Source organism: Bos indicus, chromosome 11 (assembly GCF_029378745.1).
Source record: "Bos indicus isolate NIAB-ARS_2022 breed Sahiwal x Tharparkar chromosome 11, NIAB-ARS_B.indTharparkar_mat_pri_1.0, whole genome shotgun sequence".
Lineage (NCBI taxonomy): Eukaryota > Metazoa > Chordata > Mammalia > Artiodactyla > Bovidae > Bos > Bos indicus.
Window position 1 is genome coordinate 74664140 of NC_091770.1, and position 17358 is coordinate 74681497.

Genomic DNA, 17358 nt, shown 5'->3' on the forward strand with positions numbered 1-17358 from the left:
ATAAAGTTGTTTTTACCTGTAGTCTGTTGTTAATAAGTAAGAGTATTCAGCTTTTTAGAAAATAAATTTTAGTGAGTAAATGACTGAAAATCAACTGGGGTTTTGTTCTGTAGGACAAAGTTCTAATTTCCTTAGAATTTGTAAAGAAAGGAGATGTATACATTTCTGTTGAAAAACACTTCTTTGTAATTTGGCAAGAGTTTCCACCTTCATTATGTTATTTTGTAGTTATTTATTTCATCATAATTTAAGCCTCAGATTAGCTCACCCTTCCCTTGTTCCTACCTTAAAGAAATGGTTCTCTATAATATCTAAGGTTTTGGTTTTCTAATGTATTTACAGTAAACATCAACCCCTATTCCACCTTTCTCTCCAGTGCAGAGGGCCAGGCACTTAGCAGGCATTTGGTAAATATTGAACAAATTGTTTAGAATGATTTTACTCTTGTATAGTTTCTTAACATTTGCACCAGTGGAATTCATCCCAAAGGTATCTAGAGTCTATATAGACTCATAGTATTTTATTAGATACTATCTTTGGTCAGTATTATTGTACAGGTTTTAGCTTTTTGTTATACACTCACATTTAATTAAGCGATTATCTACATGTAAATGCGATGTCATTTACAAAAGTAATGCTGATTCTGTGTACCAATCCATCGGCCTCATTGTCCTTTTAGGGCTTTATCAGACCTGAACAAGGATGGGAAGATGGATCAACAAGAGTTCTCCATAGCGATGAAACTCATCAAACTAAAGCTTCAAGGCCAACAGTTGCCAGTGGTTCTTCCTCCTATTATGAAACAGCCTCCTATGTTCTCTCCATTAATTTCTGCTCGTTTTGGTATGTGTTTCTTAATTTAGTTCAATATATTTGATAGTTAAACTTGATTCCTAGGCATAATGTTTGAGAATCAGAAAAGGATTTGTTGGTGTAAAATGACCGTCCCCGGACTCCCAAGTTAACTTTCATGTCTGAGATTAGAAATGTTAAGGTCGCTGTCATAGCTTGGGAGTCCATGTGTCCCAGTTTCCCAGGGCCAGTGTGATTTATGCCTGTTGTTCTGGCATCTAATCTGGTTTGTGCTCCCTTTCATAATTCCCAGTTGGATGATAGATTATATGATCCTGCTAGTCATCTGCTAAGTCACTTCAGTCGTGTCCGAGTCTGTGCGACCCCATAGACGGCAGCCCACCAGGCTCCCCCATCCCTGGGATTCTCCAGGCAAGAACACTGGAGTGGGTTGCCATTTCCTTCTCTGATGCATGAAAGTGAAAAGTGAAAGTGAAGTCGCTCAGTCGTGTCCGACTCTTAGCAACCCCATGGACTGCAGCCTACCAGGCTTCTCCGTCCATGGGATTTTCCAGGCAAGAGTACTGGAGTGGGGTGCCATTGCCTTCTCCGCCTGCTAGTCATAGCTGATCCTACATACTATTCTCATTTAGTTTCCTCTATACTTTGTATGTATAACAAAAAATATGAACAATTTAAGTTCAAAATGGTTTAATTTGGGGAGTAATTTTAAATTTGGGGAAGGAAATGGCAACCCACTCCAGTATTCTTGCCTGGAAGATCCCATGGACGGAGAAGCCTGGTAGGCTACAGTCCATGGGGTCAAAAAGAGTCGGACACGACTGATAAATTATACATTAGTAGAAATTTCTTTAAAGGTTAATTTGCCAGACAAATTTAGGGCTAAAAGTTGGAAACTTTGTGCTAATTAATTTACATATTCATCTGAGATCACCAGTCTTCCATTAATTTTGATTAGCCATTTTCTTACTAATTATTCGTGAGGAACACTCATTGGAACATTCAAGTAGAATCTCTTTATATCTGAACCATGGTCTTCCACTCCATATGTTAGATCTTAAAATGCTAAATTCTTTCACTCTTGCACTGAATTCTAGAGATAAATACCAAATCATTGTGTAATCATATTAATATAGTATACTTTGTATTCTGCAGTTAGTAAACAAATGAGTCATCACTTTGTCCCTTTTAAAGAATTGTCCTTGAATCCATACGTGTGTTGCATATAAGAAAAATGAAACAGATGGCATGCTTTTTTTCCTGCACATAATGTATATGCATAAATGGGTTTCCTTAAGTATGTAGAATTTAGAACATCCTTTGCGGGGGAGGGAAGAGTTTGTGGAGTGTGTGTGTGTGTGTGTGTGTGTGAACGCAACAGCACTGTATTTATCATCGCTACAAAAAAACCCACATTCAATCAGGTGATACATACTCTCATTGAGGATACTAATGGGTAGTTGGAAAAGGCCTACTTAGTTTTATTCATGATACTAGAAAAGAATTTTAGCTTCTTAATAGACATTGCCTCAGTTCACACAGGTCAGAATATTGATATTAAAAGAAGTAGTTTAGGGCTTCGCTGGTGGCTCAGTGGTAAAGAATCTGCCTGTCAGTGCAGGAGGCACGGGTTCGATCCCTGAGCCAGGAAGATCCCACATGGCTTGGAGGAGCTAAGCCTGTGCACCGCAGCTCCTGGGTCTGTGCCCCGGAGCCCGTGAGCCGCAGCTCCTGAAACCGGGCACCTCCAGCCCTTGCTCGGCGACAAGAAGGCTCCCGCGACGAGAAGCCCTGCACCGCAGCTGGAGCCCCGCTCACCGCAACTAGAGAACGGCCTGAGCAGCAGGGAGACCCAGCCACAAATAAAAAAATTAAAAAAAAAATAAAATAAAATAAAAGAAGTAGTTTACCTCTTGCACTGCTGGATCCAGCTTGCTTTAATGAAGTTTTTAAATCCATTGATAGGTTGCCCACAGTGTTTCTGTAACATAGCAGCTGCTCACTGTACTGTAAACTTGTATTCTGTCCTGTGTTTTATAATTGGTTTACCAGCACCAGAAAATGTGTTCTGTTTTGTCCTTAGGAATGGGAAGCATGCCCAATCTGTCCATTCCTCAGTCATTGCCTCCAGTTGCACCCATAGCACCACCCTTGTCCTCGGCGACTTCAGGGACCACCCTCCCTTCCCTATTGATGGCTGCTCCCCTAGTGCCTTCCATTAGCACTTCATCATTACCAAATGGAACCGTCAGTCTCATTCAGCCTTTATCCATTCCTTATTCTTCTTCAAGTAAGTGCTTTGTGTCTAATGAGTCAGTATTTTTATGTGAAGAAACTGTTATATTTGCATCCCAATAGATACTTTGTGAAATTGTTTGATGTGAACCTTTTTCTTTTTTTTTTTTTTAGCATTGCCTCATACGTCATCTTACAGTCTGATGATGGGAGGATTTGGTGGTGCTAATATACAGAAAGCCCAGTCTCTGATTGATTTAGGATCTAGTAGGTATGAATATTTAAAACTTCCAACTTTTTAGGCTTTCAATAAGAGCTTCCCAGGTGGCTCAGTGGTATAGAATTTGCCTAATTCACCTCCAGTGCAGGGGAGACAGGTTTTTGATACCTGAGTCAAGAAGATCCCCTGAAGAAAATGGCAACCCACTCCAGTGTTCTTGCCTGGGAAATCTCATGGACAGAGGAGCCTGGTGGGCTCCAGTCCATGGGGTTACAAAAGAGTTGGACGCAACTTGGTGACTAAACAACAAACAAAGGCGTATTTAACAAATGACTGTTTGTTTTTTAAACTTGGAGCTTATCCAGTTTTTACTTTCTAATGGCCAAATGTAAATACTATAGGTAATTTACTATTTGTAATTCACATAAAATAATTTTATGTTTAGAATTATTAACTGTCTGTGGTATTTTACTTCTGAAAAATTTCTTTTATGTAAAGTAAAAATATCCTGCTGTATTTTAATCAGTCAATTTTTTGCCCAAAGCTACATATTTTTCCTTGCAAAAAATTTCTCAAAACATCTCATGATCATTACACATTATTTCTTGAGCAAAAACTACTAATTGAGTATCCTTTAAATTTCAGAAGGCCCAAAAGCATCAATGTTCATTCATCATCACTCCTCCTATAAATCACAATAATACTCTTTAAAACAATGACCCAGAAAAACAATGTCTGTATCCTTGCTTAAACGCTCACTGATTGTGTAACTTTGTTTTTCTTAACATCACTGAGCTGTAGTTTGCCCATATGAAAGATGGAGACAGTAATATCTTTTTAAGTTTGTCATGGGGATTAGACATAATATTTATAAAGGCCCTAGCACTGTGTGGGGCCTGCCGCACGATAGGTATTTGGTATATGGTAGTTCGAAACTTCATATGGTATTTACTTTCCTAAAATACCGTAAAGATAGATTGTTGTTTCAATATCATATACAAAACCAATTACTGTTATGTTATAGAAGGTAGGATTCTTATTGTCTCTGACTTATAAAGTTTAAATGTATTTTATGTAGTAACAAAAATTTTAAATAAATTTTGTTACAGCTCAACTTCCTCAACTGCTTCCCTCTCAGGGAATTCACCCAAGACTGGGACCTCAGAGTGGGCAGTTCCTCAGCCTTCAAGATTAAAATATCGGCAAAAATTTAATAGTCTTGACAAAAGCATGAGTGGATACCTCTCAGGTAAGTGGCATACAGTGCTTAAGAATGTGAGAAAGTTATGATTTTCTATGGACTTCTATTGAAGAACTTTTATTTGAAGTTGTATTTTGTAGCTCATTTAAAATTTTAACTTCCAAAAAAAATAGCAGTCATTTGATAAATACAAATAACGGTTAAGTTATGTAAGAGTTCAAAGTTCTTATAATCAAGTTAAACACACAGATACACACCCAATGTTTTGAGAAGACGACCTCTCCCTTGAGAAAGTCAAACCTCATTTTCCTTGTCTTGCGACCAGAGTGTGATACTAAGCCTCAGCTGTCCTTCCAAACACCTCACGTGAACACTGTTCACCCTTTAATGCTCCGACCCATGTGTAGCTATAAAACTGAGATAACCTGAGATCCCCCTGGGACATCTGAGTCCATGCTGTAACAAACATCCAAATTCACTAATTGAGGGTGGTGAAGTGGACATAAACAGAGGGTACTAGGCAAGTAGAATTCTGGTCTTCTCACTGGCCCTCTTTCCTCACTCAGCAACGACTTAGAGTTTAGACAGAGTAGGTGTTTATAGTAGAGCTTTATCAGATGTTAGATCACTTATATGTGGAATCTAAAACGTGGCACAAGTGAACCTATCTACCAAATGGAAACAGACAGAGGCATAGAGAACAGACTCGTGGTTGCTGAGCAGGGGCGGGTAAGGAGAGGGATCGACTGGGAGTTTACGGTTTGTAGATGCAAACTACTACGTGGATAAACAACAAGGTCCTAATGTACTTCACATCTGTGTTCAGTATCCTGCGATAAGCCATAATGGAAAAGGATACTGAAAAAGAATGAATATATGTATATAACTGAGTCACTTTGCTGTACAGCAGAGGTTGACATTGTAAAAAACACTGTAAAAGAATCTTCCTTTTAACATAAAAAAAACCTCCACAAATCTCACATCTTGTATGAAGTGTATTGAGGAGTATTGTTAATTAATTGAGTGAGGCTGTAAGCTATTTCCAGTGTATTTCCTGTATGTGGTTTCTATTAAAAAAGAATGGAAAAGATTTTAAAGTTATATAATATAAACATTTGATGCTTGTCACAATATGTGGTATATTTGAGTCTGTTCCATATAGAATATGTTGCTTTGATTATCCAAATCTTTGTGTTTAAAGTTGAGTGAAGCCATGGATTTAGCAGCATCTGTGCTGGCTTTAGTGCAAGTGATTGCTGAGGAAGAGCCGGCAGTTGTGTGCCTTCTGTGTGGGGTTGTACGGATGCTGCTTGACTCAGGCTGGACGCAGGGTAGGGCTGACTCTTCGGGCGCTTGTGGCTTATGCGCCTGAGAGTGGGAGGCGTGGTACCTGCTCTACCAACCAGGAGGCCCTCACCAGAGAAGCCTCCGATTCATCACGGCCAAAAAGCCCCAGACAGGCTCACCACGAGTGAGTGTTCCTCTGAAGCCAAGAGGGATTTCCTGTTCTGAAATATTTTCATTGAAGATCAGGAGCCTGTTACGGAAACACGTTTTTGTTTTGTCTCACTGGAAGAGAGAAAAGAAGTTGAACAGTTTACCATACATAGTAAGCATTTAATGAACGTTAGCTGTCTTTATTATCAGATGCTCTCATATAAGTAGGCCCCCATTGCAGCTAAGATAGAGGAAAACTTTGGGTTACAATTTTATTCATCACTTTCACAAACATTTATTAAGCATCTAGGTACTAGGCATGAGTTATGCATTAATGGACACAGCAGTCAAGGCTTTTGTCTTCATAGAACTTAGCATAATAGGCGAAACAGATAAACAGGTAAACAAGCAAATAAATGTTTCATTACAGATTATGTTACGAGATATAAAGGATAGAAGCAGGAAATATATTGAAGGGTAGAATGGACAGAGAAGGCCTTTCTGAGAAGGTGACATTAAATTTTGACTTCACAGGTGAGAAGGGCCTAGACATAAAATGATGTAGAACTGTAGGACTCGATGTTGCACCTGGTTGTACAGGACAGGGAGGGTTAAGAGGAGACTCTGATTTCTGGCTTGAGCTACTGGATGGCCTTTGATACCATTCACAGAGAAGATTGGGGTGAAGATGAGGAAGAGAAGCCTAGTTGGGGATTGAAAGAGTAGTTTGGTATGTACTTAGTTTGATATGCTTGTGAAATACATAAATTTTTCAACTGGATATAGACATCTAAACTTAAAGGAGAGGCTTGGGCTGTGGATGTCCATTTGGGAATCCTCTGCTTCCAGGTACTGTTTAGTCATAGAAATGGATATGAATGCACAGAGAGAACAGAGTGCCCAGGACAGATCCTTGAAGAATGATTTACATGTTATTTATAAGAGGAAGAGTATAGACAAAGAAATGATGAGAGAGATAAGAGCAAATCTGAAAATGCTAGGCAAAGCTGTGCTTGGGAGCTTGGCCTCTAATACTGGCATAGTCCTTTGTGTCAGTCACTTGTGGGGACCATTATCTTCTGGAAGGACATGGGAGCACATTCTTCTACTGACTGTAGATTTTAAACTCCTTGGTCCAGGGGATGTGTTTATTTTGATGACTACTGAATGCTCAGTGCCTCGTGCATGGTAAAATCCCAGGATAGCAGCAGTGTTATTTCACGAGTACAGCTATTTAAGTTTGCATGACTTTAAGAGGCTAAAGAATCTTCTTTTATGTATTTTTTTTCCCCCACTAAATCAGGTTTTCAAGCTAGAAATGCTCTTCTTCAGTCAAATCTTTCTCAAACTCAGCTAGCTACTATATGGTGAGTTTGCCCGTTAATTATGATTTTTAACTAGACATTCTGTATGATTTTTAATTAGACATAAGAAAGAAGCCATTTCTGTAAATGTTTGTGACTCAAAAATGTTCCACAAAAGCAACTGTGTGACAGTTAATGCAAACCTGCAAGCAAATAAAATTGCTTTGTAAAATGTTACCCTTGAGAATTTGGCATTTAATTATCTTACAAGTAAAACTTGTTTGCTTTTATGTAATACCTTCTGTGAAGGATTAGAGAGTATCTCATTTTCAGTGTAGAGCGTGAGGTGATTTGATAAGTGAATTAACCACGAACCAAGACAAGCTACCTTTTTGAAGGGAATATTTCCCTTTTCATTTCAAAATTTCTTCCCTCTCTGGTGATATGGAAATTAAAGGCAAAAATTAGCTCACTTTTCTGTATGTACTTCTCACTAAAATATATTAACCCAGCTGTTTTTCTGTCATTACTCTTGCTTTCAAAATAAAAAGATTGAACTCTTCTGAAAATATTTTACTCTAAATAGGCTTTCTAAGTTGAGAAACTTTATCCTTTCTTCAGGACTCTGGCTGACATCGATGGTGATGGACAGCTGAAAGCTGAGGAGTTCATCCTTGCGATGCACCTCACTGATATGGCCAAAGCTGGACAGCCGTTGCCGCTGGCTTTACCTCCTGAGCTTGTCCCTCCATCTTTTAGGTGAGTGTCTCTGAAGGTTAAGGGGTGTTGTTTCAATCATGTTTGGCAGACAAGATTTTTACTCTGGGAATTCCTGAGGTCTCTGCTCTACTTTTGTGGAAAATCAAGCATTTACATTGCCATTTGATTTTGGTATTTAGTGAGTAACACTGATAAGAGAGTAGATATTAGAAGTACGTATGTGTTTTCACCACATTATAGATAAGGAAACTAATGCCTAAAGAGATTCAAAATAAATTTACCCAAGAATAGCAACTGGTCGAACCATGTTCTGAATCCAGATCTGTCTATCTTGATAATTTGTATACTGATGTTCAGTGTAACTATAGACCATAATGTTTTAAATATCTTTAATATTATATGCTAAATATTAAATTGCTGTAGTCATTGATAGTCTATATAGTCTGGTCTAAAATTTTCAGATCTCATAATGCTAAATTTATTTGTTGTTTGCCTTTCTTAGAGGAGGAAAGCAAATTGATTCCATTAATGGAACTCTGCCTTCATATCAGAAAGCACAAGAAGAGGAACCTCAGAAAAAATTACCAGGTAACATTGAATGTCCAAGTTGTATATTTTATAGTGAATGCTCTTTTTTACTGTGAAGTAGAAATGAATATTTAGAATTTTAACTTTGTTAATATATTAAATGCTATATGAGAAACTATTTGATGAATAGGATGGATTTTGACATCAATAAAATTAAGACTGTCAAAATTGAGAAGAAGAGACTGGTGTATATATTTGGCAAGATTGTATGTATTAGATGTCCAATTTAAAGTGTTTCCCACTTTTGGAAAAAGCATTACAGCAAGCTTCATGATGAAATCTTGAGCTTTAAAAAAAAGTTTAAATATTGGTTGAAAATGTACATATATTTATATTATATTTAAATAGTATATATTTAAAAATACTAAAAAGTTATATAACATATAACTTTTAACATATATATAACATGTATGTCATATATATATGGCATATAACAAATATAGAGCCATACAATTTTGGTTATCCTTGAAGAAATACTGAGAAAAGAATTGAAAAGTATTTTTATTGGCAGGAATAGTAAAATTATTTTTCTCTTGGACGGACTCAAACTTAGTGATTTGTTTTTCCCAGAATGAGTTTTTTTCCCCAAAATGAATATTCTTATAAGAAAATAAATATTGTATTATTTACATTTGAATTAAGATTATCCTTAGAAGTATCCAAAGAGAAATTGCATTCACATGACCACAAGGCAGGAGGATGTTGAAACCAGATTATAGGTTCGGTAGGTGCTTCATGCTGAAGAGTGCTTACGCTGTACCTTATTCAGTTACATTCGAGGACAAGCGGAAAGCCAACTATGAGCGGGGCAACATGGAACTGGAGAAGCGACGCCAGGCCATGATGGAGCAGCAGCAGAGGGAGGCAGAGCGCAAAGCCCAGAAGGAAAAGGAAGAATGGGAACGAAAACAGAGAGAGCTACAAGAGCAAGAATGGAAGAAACAACTTGAATTAGAAAAACGCCTGGAGAAGCAGAGGGAATTGGAGCGACAACGGGAAGAAGAAAGGAGAAAAGAGATAGAAAGACGAGAGGTTATTTTTTTTTAAGTTATTTTATTTCCAGGGAAATCATTTCCTTTAATAAGTGGCTACATTTCATTTGATAAAAAATGGTACTTTTATTTTTCTCAGCCTCATTCATTCATTCTTACCCTGTATGAATCTGAATCTTCCTTCCCCTATGAGGGCAAGAGGGTCCTTGCTTATGAAGGGTTTCCAGGGCTGACAGCTGATAGAGAAAGCATATCTGCAGGTGGTATCTCAATCAGAGCAGGATTGGTCGCAAAGCTGAGTTGAGTGAGGAGCTAGAAGAAGTCAGTTGGTCAGGTCATTAAATGAAACTAAGCTTAGGATCTAGAGTAAAAGGTCAAGTTAATTGGAGAGGCAGAAAGAAAGCCTTGAGAGGAATTAAGAGGGTGAGCTTACACAGATCCTTGGGATAAATGTTGCTGTGCGGGGTCCCTGGGAGGCCTGGCTGTATTTTCAAGGACTGTGCATGTAAATTACAATGCCACTGAAATAATTGTAAATAAAAGTTTTTTATTCCCTGATACCAGAAGAAAGGTGCAGTTATTCCTACAAACATCTATATGTATGGAGTTGTCCTTTTGTTTATTAAGGGAAAAATAACTGCAGCAAGAAGATGGTGCTTGACGCAGTCAGAAAGTCTGCTGAATGAATTTGTTTTTGTGGAAGTCTTTAGGTCCATTGATAACAATAGGTTTGCCCTGTTACCCTTCGACCTCGAGTCCACTCAGTGCTAAATGCTGCCTCAGCTTTACTTTGTCTTCCCATCAGTTTTTGAATGATGCAAAAAGTGTTAATTTTAAAATTAACCTTGGTTCATTATTTTCAGGCCGCAAAACAGGAACTTGAAAGACAACGTCGTTTAGAATGGGAGAGAATTCGTAGGCAGGAGCTTCTCAGTCGAAGGAATAGAGAACAGGAAGAAATTGTCAGGTTAAACTCTAAAAAGAAGAGCCTCCATCTCGAGTTGGAAGCACTGGTATGCTTACAGATTTAAGTGAAATTTATCTGAATGATGCAAGAGTTACTTGTTGAGAATTATTACTGTTTTTTAAATCTACCTCATGAATATATTACATCTTAATATAATTAATCATATTTTCATATGTGCTTTTTAACAGTCTAGACAGTATAGTTTACTAAAAAAGGATAGTGAATCCAAACGTTGAGAATTGTTGTGGTTTTAGTTTAGATGTGGATAGGCAGTGTACTCTTGGGTAAGACATTTCCCTTTTCTGTACCTCACTTTGTGCATCTGTAAAGTAAAGCTTTGTGCTGGTTCAGTGATTTTCATTTTTTCATACTGGAAAATGGTCTACAGAAGGATAAGCAAGAGGTGGGGAGAGGAGCCAAGGTGGCAGGACAGTGTCTCCTCTCCCCACTTCTACCCACACTTCACAACAGAGAATCGCACATTAATCTGTGGCCGTTTTATTGGGGAAAAAGCTTTGATTGGGAAAAAAGGATTCTACTGCTAAAAAGGAAAAAAATGATCGGAAACTGCTGACCTAAATGATCTCTTACCGTTTCTTTCGGTTCTCTAAGACTATGGTTGTTAACTAATATTGGCCATTATGCTTATCAGTTTTCACACATCAGATGTTGGGGCATCAAAGTATTAAAAGACTTTGCTTGAAATGCAGGATGAGAAGATATAAAGGGTCTGAGTAAGGCATGCTGTTGGACTACAACTCTGAAGTTCCATAAACCTGACCTGATTGTATAGTAGGGTTTTGCAAAAATCCCAGGGACGGCGGGGCCTGGTGGGCTGCTGTCTATGGGGTCGCACAGAGTCGGACACGACTGAAGCAACTTAGCAGCAGCAGCAGCAGCTATGTATAGTAGAACCATATTTACATCTTGTTTAATTGTAATCTGATGTTTTATTTGGCTGATGAATTACATTTTTAAAAAGTCATAGTATCTTTCATCAAAAAGATACTGTTTTTTGCCTTCAAATAGGTAGAAAAGCATACCACAGTTATTAAGCATGCCATAGTACCACAGAACAGTCCTGAAAACTTTCACTTCTTTGTGTTGCTATTTGGATATCTGTCTGAACCATTATGTTGGCTATATATTTTTTTCTTCAAAATACTGTGGGAGGAATCCTTAAGACTGTATATACCCACAAGAACTGGAGTAACACACCAAACAGTAGCAAGTAGCACAGGTTAATGTGCAGAGTCTGGAAAAGCCTATTCTTAAATTTGCTGAAGAAAATAACATGAACTCCAGAATGGGCACAGCATATTCCCTTCAGCATGTATTTCTCAAATATGAAACAGACTTTTCAGTAAAAACCTCACTATTGGTGATTTTTAACCAGTGGCCTCTTTTTTCCTCACCCCACTGTGTTTGCTAAGCCTGCCATAACAAAATACCAAAGACCAGGTGGCTAAAACAACAGTAGTTAATTTTATCACAGTCTGGAGGCTGGAAGTCCAAGATCCAGGAGTCAACATGCCTGGTTTCTTCTGGGGCTTCTCTTCTTGGCTTGCAGATGGCTGCCTTCTCACAGTGTCCTCATGCGGGCTTTTCTCTGCCTGTGTATCTCTGCTGTCTCTTTTCTATTCAGATGTTCTTGTCTTACAAAGATACCAATCGGATTGGAGTAGGGCCCCCATCTGACCTCATCTAATCTTAATCGCCTCTTTAAAGGTGAAGTCTTTAAAGGTCCTGTCTCCAAATATGGTCATATTCTGAGGTCACTGAGAATACAGTCAACATATGAATTTGGAGGGATACGATTCAGCCCATAACACCTTTCCCTTCTTAGCTTCCACTGAGAATCTCTGCTATTTTTTGTTCCTTTTTTTTTCTTCTCAGAAAGAAAAAAAAATATTTTTATAGGAGAAGAGTATCATGGCCAAAGAGGCCCTCTTGGACACTGTTTAATGAAATGAAAGTTGCTCAGTCATGTCCGACTCTTTGCGACCCCGTGGGCTATAGCCTGCCAAGCTCCTCTGTCCATGGGATTCTCCAGGCAAGAATACTGGAGTGGGTTGCCATTCACTTCTCCAGGGAATCTTCCCAACCCAGGGATCAAACCCAGGTTTGATTCTCTACCTTCTGATCCACCAGGGAAGTCCTGGACACTGTTTAGTTGGAGGAATTAGCTGGTAGTGTTGAAGACAGAAGTAGAAGTTCAGAGAAGGTAACCCTAAATGTCACATACTAACACCCTCTCGTCGTCATTATTTTTTGAGATTTTTTTATATTTTAATATTAAAAATTAGTGTCTGAATGCTGGGTTCAGAAAACAAAATTCAGTGTGTTGTGTCTGTGCTTTCTCACTTAACATTTAAGGCTCTTATACTCAGAATGGTACATTTCCTGCTAATAACTCTTGAGTTAACTTGGTATTAGACATTTATCTTAGGGGCTTCCCTGGTGACTCAGATGGTTAAGAATCTGCCTGCAATGCAGGAGACCTGGGTTCAATCTCTGGGTCAGGAAGATCCCCTAGAGAAGGGAATGGTAACACTCCAGTGTTCTTGCCTGGAGAACTCCATGAACAGAAGAGTTTCCTGCTACTTACTCTCTTGAGTTAACTTGGTTTTAGACATTTATCCTAGAGTGAATATAAATGACAAATGACATTTACAATTTAAATAAAAATATTATTCTCTTGATGGGAGCATTTCTTATTAGCATTTTATATAACTGTATTTATATGGTCTTCCCGTAGAATGGCAAACATCAGCAGATCTCAGGCAGACTTCAAGATGTCCGACTCAGAAAGCAAACTCAGAAGACTGAGCTGGAAGTTCTGGATAAGCAGTGTGACCTGGAAATCATGGAAATCAAGCAGCTTCAACAGGAGCTTCAGGTGAGTGCTTGGCTGCTGAATCGTCCTTCACTGTGAGCAGTTACTAGTAACTCTTCCTAATCTAGCGGTTTTTTGCTTTTGGGGTCCTGAACCCCGTGGAGCCTCTAGTGACCTCCTTGTAAAAGGGTAGTAGACATACACAACCTTGTGGAATATCAGGAATCTCATGGACTCCCTAAAACTCTGCCTGACACCTGGCTAAATTCTGCTTAATATTTATGCATTCCCTGAGCATTTGCCACTTTGTGTTTTAAGTCTTTAATAAATACATACATAAATATATATTAAACTAAGGTTATTGTGACTACTTTTAGGAAATTTTTACCTAATGTTGTTCTTTCAGAAATTGTGGTGAGAATATAATTACTAAATATGCCCTCAGGGACCTGGTAATTCTGCTCTTTATTTGTGTAGAAAAGAGACCCTGGAAGCATTTTGCATCTCAAGTCCTCTTAACCAAATGTGTTTTTCCATAAGGACTAACAGTAATTAACATAATGTTTTTACTTTCTCACAGCAGATGTAGACAAGACGCCAAATAACATTTCCTGTCTGATTTACACCTGCTTTCCCAGTTATCCCTGAGTTTTTGGCCCATCTTTGATCTTCATCCTGGGGTATCATAGCCCAGGTATCATAGCTTCCACACACCATTCAGAGCAGATACCAAAGGCACCTCTTAGGCTGTGCCTGTTCTCATCCTTTAGGACATGGGAAATTGTCAGGCTTCTCGACATACCCTACTAGCAAAGCTTTCTTCCCCACCTTTTATTTTCAGCCAGTCTTTTGTAAATGGATTTATGTGTAAATATTTGTATTTTAAATCATGTTTGACTCCATTCTAGTTTATCTATAAGTTGTAAGCAATTTATATATTATTCTACATATTAATCCTATACTAAGCTTTACGAGTGATCAAATCATGTTTTTACATTTTCAAAAAATTCTTAGACAACATTACAGAGTTTTAATCAGGTATTACTTTTTCTTTTTTAAGGAATATCAAAATAAACTTATCTATTTGGTGCCAGAGAAGCAGTTATTAAATGAAAGAATTAAAAACATGCAGCTCGGTAACACACCTGGTAAGTCTCTAAGGTTTGTTTTGCCTCTTTTATTCTTTATTCTTTTCTGAATGTGTCAGTCATACTCTGCTACTTTTAAAAAATAGCATCATTCTATTATAAATAACATTTTTTTGACTATAGTTAAACTTTTTAAATTATGTGAAAATGATCCCATGTTGGGTCATTTTTAGCAATAAAAAGTAAATGCAAATAAAGTAACAATTGTGATCTGACTTCCTGTCTCACACCATTTTTATTTATATATTTTAAATATTAATCAAATAAAATGTTAGATTACAGTTAAACAAGACCTCAGTTTGGCTTGAACACAATGCTGTCTGTGCATTTTGGCAAGATTCTTCACTAATTGTAGAAAGAACTGTTTATGAGGACACTTTTCTATGAAGCCAAACCTGTTGGACTCTAGGGTAATAGTGTACAGCAATGATAGGCCTAAGCAACTGGCATACCCTTCCTGAGACTTTAAATCATCTAACTTTGTGATTCATGTGAAGAATTTTTACCAACTTGGCCCTCTGACATCTGTGGAACAAAATATTCCAGTGTAATTTATAAGAATATAACATTTCTCTTGATTCAAGTCTCAACCAGAAAACTGAAAAAAAAAAAAAATCTCTATGTTGGATAGCATGCCAATAATAGCGTAGCAGAAGAAAGATTTATTTAAAGAAAAGTAACTGCAAATGTGTTAAAACTAGCTAAAGTATCCTAAATGTCTCCCACTGAGTGCCAGTTTTTCACTTTATGGCTCTTTATTACACTTCCGGTTGTTGAGGAGGTCCAATTAAGTAGAGTTATCCCTCTTCTTTGCCCAAGTTCTGAACAAATTAAGAAATAAGGCAAAAGAGTAAGACATGAGAGACCAAAATACCACTTCATTATTAATAAAGCTGACATTAGATAGCATGATTTATCTGTGAGCAGTACAGCTGCCCAACGTAAGACATTGGGTGCATGAACAAAATAGAATGCAGATTCCTGTGGGCAGTTCAACCTCAAGAAAGCAAGGGATAGGAAAGATATAGGGGCACTTATGCCCAGGTCCTTATCTTGATCTCACCAATTATGTAAGAGTTAAAAGAAGCTGGGACTGCTATTCTTATCAAAGTCCCCTTACATGGAAGAAGCACCAGGCATAGAAAAATCAATCTTTTGAACTACTTTTATCATGTCCCCCACCTTCCACTGACGTCTCTTCTCAGACCATGTTCCTGGAACAGGGTGCTTTCTTTTCTTGGTTATTTAAAGTGTATCAGCTCCCACCTCACCCCTCACAGGCATTCCAGAGGCAACATAAGACAGCCCTCCTGATCAGTGCAGGGTACAAAGTATGTTGTCATCCTCACTCTCAGTGTCTGAACTGTGAGTAGGATGTAGATTGTGTCTTGTTAGGGACCCAGTAGAGCTCTGCTTCTGGTAGAGCATAGATAACCATGCTATCTAACATCAGCTTTATTAATAATGAAGTGGTATTTTAGTCTCTCATGTCTTGCTCCTTGGCTTTATTTCTTAATTTGTTCAGTTAGCTTTTATAAATTTATTAATCTTTGTTCTAGTCCAGTCCAGAATAGGAAGCTCTTATTTGGAATTTACAAAGTACCCAGTATCCCTCAGATTCCTCACTCCATAACAGTAACCATGTAAAATTGTCAGCCACGCACCAAGCACCATGCTAGACAGTTTTCATGCATTATTTCCTTTCATCTTTACAACAACCTTGTGAAGTAGTAGTTGTTATTCCCATTGTTCAGTTTGGAAAAACTGAGATTCAGAGAGACTAAGAAGTTACCCAAGATTGTCTCAGCTTCCCAGGTAGCACTAGTGGTAAAGAACCTGCCTGCCAGTGCAGGAGACAAAAAAGACATGGGTTCGATTCCTAGGTCAGGAAAATCCCCTGGAGGAGGGCATGACAACCCACTCCACTATTCTTGCCTGGAGAATTCCATGGACAGAGGAGGCTGGTGGGCTACGGTCCATAGGGTTTCAAAGAGTCTAACATGACTAAGCGACTTAGCATACACACGAGATCATTTAATAGTAGGTTCAAATTCTTGTGTATCTGACTCTAAAGCTCACTGCACTACGGTGTTGCCTCTTTCATTTATCCAACACAGTGCTCGTAGATAGGATACGATCACATTCCATATAAAAGCATCCATTATTACTGTTGCTCAGTTTGAATACTAAGAATGAATATTCTTTGACTTTTATTTTTCCCAATGCTTGTCTCCCACTAGAATAGAACCCATGCTTATCTTTCATGTTTACCTACTGTTGAACAAAGAACAGGGCCGTGCATATAACAGATGTGTAATTTAATGATTAAATATTTATTGAAATACTGGAAAGCTCTTAGAATTATAAAGAATTTAGCAAGGTGCCTGGATATAAAATCAGCATATAAAAATTAGTAACTTTACTGTATATCAAAAGTATTTATTCAGAAAATATGGAGGAAAGTCTCACTCACATTAGCATTCTCATTGTTAAATGAATAAAGAAAAGCACAGCCATACAATTTTACTGATTAACATAAAAGATTCCTGGATAAGTAGCTACATATTATATTCTACTCCTGAATGAACTAGCTCAACATTTTAAAGATGTTGTTTAGTTCTCTACTAATTCATCTATATATTCAGTTTAATTCAGATTTCTTTAAATGAAACTTGGCACAATAATTCACAAATTCACCTAGAAGAGACAATACGCAAGATGGGGTAAGATATGAAAAAGTGGGAGAACGAGACTAGCTCTATCAAATACCAAAACATAAGTTATGAAAGGTGTAATACCTAAAATAACGTATGTTTGATCAAAACTAGACAAAGCACTGGAACTAAATAGAGAATCTAGAAACATAGTATGTGTGTACAGCTTTTGTCTCTGTAGTT

At 37.8% G+C, this 17358-nt stretch overlaps 1 protein-coding gene across 10 annotated transcripts in view; it reads left to right on the top strand.

Annotated features, from left to right (window-relative positions):
* The window catches only part of ITSN2 (intersectin 2), a 126211-nt gene that overhangs the window by 43115 nt on the left and 65738 nt on the right, over window positions 1-17358 (top strand). For 7 of the 10 annotated variants that reach the window (XM_070799044.1, XM_019970622.2, XM_070799043.1 and 4 more), the window contains 11 exons: window positions 680-843; window positions 2897-3103; window positions 3223-3319; window positions 4378-4517; window positions 7210-7273; window positions 7832-7969; window positions 8433-8518; window positions 9288-9550; window positions 10374-10523; window positions 13236-13376; window positions 14374-14461. In XM_070799044.1, coding sequence (XP_070655145.1) covers window positions 680-843; window positions 2897-3103; window positions 3223-3319; window positions 4378-4517; window positions 7210-7273; window positions 7832-7969; window positions 8433-8518; window positions 9288-9550; window positions 10374-10523; window positions 13236-13376; window positions 14374-14461 — 1538 coding nt within the window. Of the gene's footprint in view, window positions 1-342; window positions 408-679; window positions 844-2896; window positions 3104-3222; window positions 3320-4377; window positions 6079-7209; window positions 7274-7831; window positions 7970-8432; window positions 8519-9287; window positions 9551-10373; window positions 10524-13235; window positions 13377-14373; window positions 14462-17358 lie in introns of those variants that run through there. The other 3 variants (XM_070799048.1, XM_070799050.1, XM_070799051.1) reach the window with 3 other exon arrangements.